Source organism: Saccopteryx leptura, chromosome 5 (genome assembly GCF_036850995.1).
Source record: "Saccopteryx leptura isolate mSacLep1 chromosome 5, mSacLep1_pri_phased_curated, whole genome shotgun sequence".
NCBI lineage: Eukaryota > Metazoa > Chordata > Mammalia > Chiroptera > Emballonuridae > Saccopteryx > Saccopteryx leptura.
Window position 1 is genome coordinate 85,739,911 of NC_089507.1, and position 6,000 is coordinate 85,745,910.

Genomic DNA, 6,000 nt, shown 5'->3' on the forward strand with positions numbered 1-6,000 from the left:
CTTATTTTATCCCCTGGGACCAGAGACTACTGTGCCAAGCAGGGTACAATCTCAGTTGAGTACTGACTAAATGATTATCCCCTGTGTCTGTGGTTCTCAACCAGAGGGAGGTTCCAGAAATATCCCTAGGGAACATTTCAAAAATATGCCTATTTCCAGAGAAAATAACTCATCAAATAGGAAAAGACACCATCGTTTACCTATATTCTTCAAGAATTCTGCTGAACGTTCAACATATAAATGTGATTCATGTCAAAACCTATATACACAATAATATATATGTACTAGAATGTGAAAGCCAATACAGGATTTGACAATTTAATCTCAGTACTAAGAACCTACCCTCTTCTTTAGTAGAAAGCGATTATAGTGAAATATTTTGGAAAATTCTCAAGAACTGACTGTATCTTGAATAACCAGTGGCACAGAACCCATGAGTTAACACAAACTAGCAAAAGGCATATCTAATAAGTTTCCCCCCCTAGTTGTAGCAAGTTTTCAACTGCATATTCGTACAAATAACAGAATTATCACTGCCAGTAAGCATGATGAAACCGAAGCACGTGGTGTTAAAGTTACCCTTATTCAAATTAAGTATCAAAGTCATTATATGTGTAAAGTTAAACTCCACTTAAATGCTAAGTGGCAGAAAGAGAGAGCTTACTTCAGGTAGCCAAGACTAATACAATATTCACCTGACTATAAAATAAGAAATAAAATGGTTCAAAATAGCAGTACAGCATGGAGCTTAAGAGCTTGAGTTGAGGTAGACTATCTGAATCTCGGTTACTTACTAGCTGTGACTATAGACAAGCAACTTAACCTCCCTCATGTATAAAATGGAATGATAAAAGCATCTATTGCACAGAGTTGTGAAGATTAAATGAGTTGATACTTACTCATAAAAGACTCTGAAATGGTAGTACATAATAGATCCTAAAACCAAGCTATTATGAGTAGCAAAATGATACATGCAAAAGAAAACCTTTTAGAATACCAAAACCCTAAAGGATGACGTCACAGTGTTGTGGTTAAGAGCACACACTGCAGAGCCAGACAGCCGAGCTTCTTTCTAATCCCAGCTCTGATATGACCTCGGATGTTTTTTAACCTGTCTCAAAATTTCTAATCTCACAATGGGAACACTAATTTTAACTGTTTCGTGGGGTTGTTATAAGATTCAATAAGTTAGCACAAGTGTCTCAAACAGTTCCGACACATTGAAAACACATCAAGCATGAGCTATTATTTTTTTAGGCTTCTTTCACGTATTTTACGTAATGTAAAGTTCTTTAAACACCCCCAAAACACATACACTGTAGCTACTGTTAATGGTAGTAAAATTGCGATGGCTCCCAAATACCACCAATTAACTCAGAGCTCCCAATTTTGATTACTGTTATTGAAGTGTTTAATAAATATCCTCATTAGACCATACCACATCTGGTTTAAATGGAGAATACAAAAAGAAAAAAAAAAAAAGAATAAGGCTGCCTGACAAGGTTACTTGGTTTAAGAATAATATTCAAACAAAAAGTTGTAACAACATAAACTTTAGATTTAGAACAAAACAAATTAAAAAACTTGATCAAATGAACTACCAATGGCGAGATAGTCCGACAACTTGCACTTCATTAAAATAGCTGTATCTTAATATTTGGAATTGAAGGATTTCAGAGAATTCAAAATAGGGATGACACAGAACTACCATACTAATATCAATGCCTACTTGATGCCATACTTCTAGAACAGAGATGCTCTCTCTCAATAGTTGTTCACTTGCTAATAAAATCTGGGATTAAAAAGAAAAGTTCCCTGTGTGATTCTAATAGCAACTGCTGAAAAATTAAAACACATGCAAATCAAACTCTTCTATAGATTAAAACACACACACACACACACACACACACAAACCACTCATTTTTCTAATTTGTAAAGTGCTACTATGTTGTTTCTGTATTATATAGATCTTCAAAATATATATATGACAGTTGAGTACTAACTAGAAAAAGTTCTTTAACAAAAGTTTTGAAGATTGAAATGATATATAACTTTATATAGCACAGTAACAATAATCTGAGTGTCATGTGCCAGGGGCCTGTTCAAAGGCACACACTATTTAATCCTAAAAACAATCAAACAAAACTAAACCTTTAAAATCTGTTTTGCTCACTGCTGCATCCCCAGTGTCTAGAACAGTGCCTACCACATACTAGGCACTCAACTATTTATTGTTCATATAAACCAAACATTCATTTTATAGAAGCACACAGATAACTTGTCCAGTCCCATAATTCTAACTGGAGCATTTATGCTCTAAAGTCTATACTCTTAACCATTATATTGCCTCTCTAGAGATTTTAAATCATTAAAAGTGGTGTCATAGCAGCTGGTTATCACCTGCAAAAGAAAAAAAAAAAATCAATGAGACCTTCCTTTAAAGTGTTATGTTCCACATGTACAGAAACTGTGGATTTGAAATTACTCCACATCTTAGTGGCCTGAACTCTTCTAGATTAAAAAGGTTTTGATTCGTACTATTATATTCTTTGTATAACAATTGCTGTAAAATACATAACTATGCCTCTCCAATGTGTTGCTGGCCTTCAAAGGAGTCACAGAAAAGGGTGTTTAAATAATCCTTTTTAAGTCTTAACTCATAGTTTTTCTTCCTCTTCTTTTCCATCTCAAATATACAAAGACTTGAATTTTATTTACATGAACCAATGCAATGACTGTAACAAAATAAAAAATTTCAGCATAAATACATGGGAGTTAAGATGTAAACCTCATCTTCAAATATACCAGTTTTGCCAAATAAACACCAAAGTCACATGTAAATGTAAAATTAAACACTATTAGATCTATTTCAGTAAAGCCCAGACCTTGCATTTCCTTCCATGTATGTAACACTTCCCCCCCCATAATAACTTATCAAAACCAAAGATTCTAGTTCTACTAAGGCTGAATTTATTCCATGACATTTTTTTCAAGTTAGCTGTAAATACTCCACCCTCCTCGATTGTGCAAGAACCAAACACACCACACATACACAAGTTACAAAAAGGGAAATACGGTCTGAGTGTCTGAATATAGATAAGTATTGAACAGAAAATCTGAGAGCACTGTACGACTTAATGTAAAAGTTAACATTTAACAAAGATTATTTGATATTATTACAAAAGGAGATGCCGGAAAGAGCCTGAACCAGTTAAAGCAGCCGCCATCTTAAAATGCGGGATAGAAGTTAGAGCAAGAAAATGAGCCTAAACCACCCGGGTGGAGGTTCCGCTCACCCCGAGTCTTGAAATATATATATATTTTTTCAACTGAGATCGAGAGGTAAGTATCAACCACGTTTTAAATATCGAAACAATCTTCCCAGGGGGTACTATTAAATGGGCTGAGACTAAAATAGGTACACCTAACCCTCAGCTTACTGCTATCGCATCCCTTTCTCCCCTACCCCCTCAACCAAACAGAAAGGGAGCTTCCAGAAGGCTTTTACATCAGTTCCCCGAGTGCAATGACAAATCGCTTCGGATAAGAAGCCTGAACCATAGAAATGGCAACACTGTGTCAGTCCATCTCCTCCCTACATCACTTATTGTTAACCTGCCCAGAGTGATGAAAAGTTTTTGAGTAGACTCATTCGCTACTTACACACTTCTACTCCAACCCCTAATAAGTTCGGGACCCGCCGGATTTCTGGAATCTTTTCCCGACTGAGTTTCCTACCTTTCTCCGCCCCAGAACACCTACAGCCTTAATGTTACAACTAAAGTAAGTTTTCAAGCACCAAGACTAGGAAGCACCATGACATTTGCGGGCGAGTCTGCCAATTCTGACCCCCCAAACGGGACTCACTCTTTCTTTAGAACCGAAGAGCCTGAAATCACTCTTCCCCACCCCGAATTTGCACCGATTTCACGGAAACATACTCAAGATAACACACCAACTGACACCAGTGTTCTGTTCTCTAGCTTTAAATTTCGTTTCTCCCTAAAGTATATGCGCGTTACCCATCCCCCAATGGGAGGTTATTTTCATAATTATACTTCCCCCCACCCCCACGTTTCCTCCGGGCCCGAGTCTTCCTTTCCTCCCACGACCCCATCCCCTTCAGCTCCATGGGTTACCTTATTAATCCGTTTCAGCGCCATAGTCTGTGCTTTGAGTCCGGCTCCTCACTATCTCGGTGTGTGCTCAAAGGTCCGGCCAAAACTCTTGATTATCCCGGCGGCAGGGAAGGATTGTCTCTTCGTCTCACGCCGGCTCTGCCAGACACAGGCGCCTTTTGCAAAAACGGAGCAGATCAGCACTCGCACTGGCCCCGAAGAGACCCCGATGAGTCCAGGTCCCTTAAAACCGTCGGGATCCGGGGTGGGTGGGGTGGCGTGGCAAAGCCACCAACAGCCTCTGTGCCGCGCTTCGGCCCGAGAGGGGGCGAGAGTGACGGGAAGAGCGGAGGGGTGGCTACAAGTTTGACTTCCCGGCCTTTCGAAAGGAAGAGACCCGGGTGGGAGAGGAAGAGGCGTAGGAGAAAGGGGTGGGTGCGGGGCAGGGTCCAGAGCCCAGCAGAGGAGGAGCCGGGGCCTAGTCGGCGCTCTGCCGGCGTCACTAGGGCAAAGAAAGGCTAGGGGGAGGGGGAAACAGGAGGCTCCGGCCGTAGCCGGGCTTCTTTCGGTTTCTCCTCTAAAGTGCGGCCAGCAAGGAGAAGAAAATAAAGAGAGACTTGACGTGTGCAGCTGTCCCCGCAGCTAGAGCTAATCTGTATCGCCCCTGACGCCACCGTACACTCCGCCTTCCAGCGCGCTCCCGCGCGCGCCCGCCCAGCCACCGCCACCACGAGCCCGTGCAGCCCCCGAGGCTCCGGGTTAGGCGCAAGGACGCGCCCATTCCCCCACCCCCTTAAGCAGGAGAGGCCCCGGCTTCTCCACCTTCCCCCTACCCCACCCAAAAGGCTGGTCGCTCAAGCCACCCAGGGCCCGTGTTTCCCCGCTTACCCGGCCGGCCAGTGGGCCGGCCTCCCTTCCCTTCCCCTAGCCGTCCACACCCACGCGTACTGAGGGGCCGGGGCCTCCCTCGAGCTGCGGCCTCGGCCTCCCCGCGCGGCAGCTGGTGCCTCCCCTGCCCTATGGGGCTCACGCGCACCACACAGCCACAAGATGTCCGCTCTGACGGAACTACTGCCAGCTGCCACGCTCCGCCCCTCCCCCCTCCTCCTGCCTCTTCACCGCCGCGTATCAGTCCGCCAACGCCGCTGTCGCGGGCGCAGGCAGGAGCTGGAAGTGCAGGGGGACCGTTTACTTCCCCTGCCCAGGACCGAGTGTCTATGCTACCCTCTTTTCCTTCTTTTCAGAACAGCACCTTCTTACTAAACAGATCTGAAGCTGGACTGGGAGGGCGGGGGCCGGAGGCGGGTCATGGGCTGGGGGGGAAGGGTAAACGGGCGACGGAAACTCTTAAACTCAGAGAAGCATCGAGAACCGGAAGGAGACCACAGGAGGAAGGTATTGGAAACGGCAGCTGCGCGGTAGAGCCCCATGCCCCTCCCAGCAACGTTCCCCAGTTTCCTCACTTGGTATTGAGGCGGATCTCGCGATAACCTTGTGGCTGGCTTACAGGAGCTGTAGGTCTGCAATGACTTAAGGGCAGTTTTGTGCGCTCTTCCGGATAGGGGCCGCCCTCAAAACCACGAGCTCTCGCGAGATGAAATGAGGCACGGCAGGAGCTGGGGCGGGTCGTGGCTGGGGAAGCACCGCCCCTCAATGCTTATGCTGGTGGGAGGGAGAGGAAATGGAATTCTTCGGCTTGGTAAGAACGCGCGCCGACTCATCGCTCTCACACTCCCATTCAGGAATGTGCGGTGGGACTAATTACCAGATACTCATAGTTTGGGCTGACCTGGGCTTTTGAAGTTTCTGGTGGAGTATGTGGGAGATATTTACTTTCCTGCGGATCTGGGCAGGTTAAGCATTGGGAGGAGGCGTCCCTCAA

At 44.6% G+C, this 6,000-nt stretch overlaps 1 protein-coding gene across 6 annotated transcripts in view; it reads right to left on the reverse strand.

Annotated features, from left to right (window-relative positions):
* The window catches only part of UBE2D3 (ubiquitin conjugating enzyme E2 D3), a 31,422-nt gene extending 25,707 nt beyond the window's left edge, over positions 1-5,715 (reverse strand). The window contains exons 1-2 of one of the 6 annotated variants that reach the window (XM_066386767.1): positions 5,582-5,715; positions 4,140-4,294 (exon numbers count right to left, since the gene is read on the reverse strand). In XM_066386767.1, the coding sequence (XP_066242864.1) occupies positions 4,140-4,163 (24 nt within the window). In that variant the 5' untranslated portion in view covers positions 4,164-4,294; positions 5,582-5,715. Of the gene's footprint in view, positions 1-4,139; positions 4,295-5,006; positions 5,350-5,370; positions 5,492-5,581 lie in introns of those variants that run through there. The other 5 variants (XM_066386768.1, XM_066386766.1, XM_066386771.1 and 2 more) reach the window with 5 other exon arrangements.
* Positions 5,716-6,000: the final 285 nt, after the last annotated feature.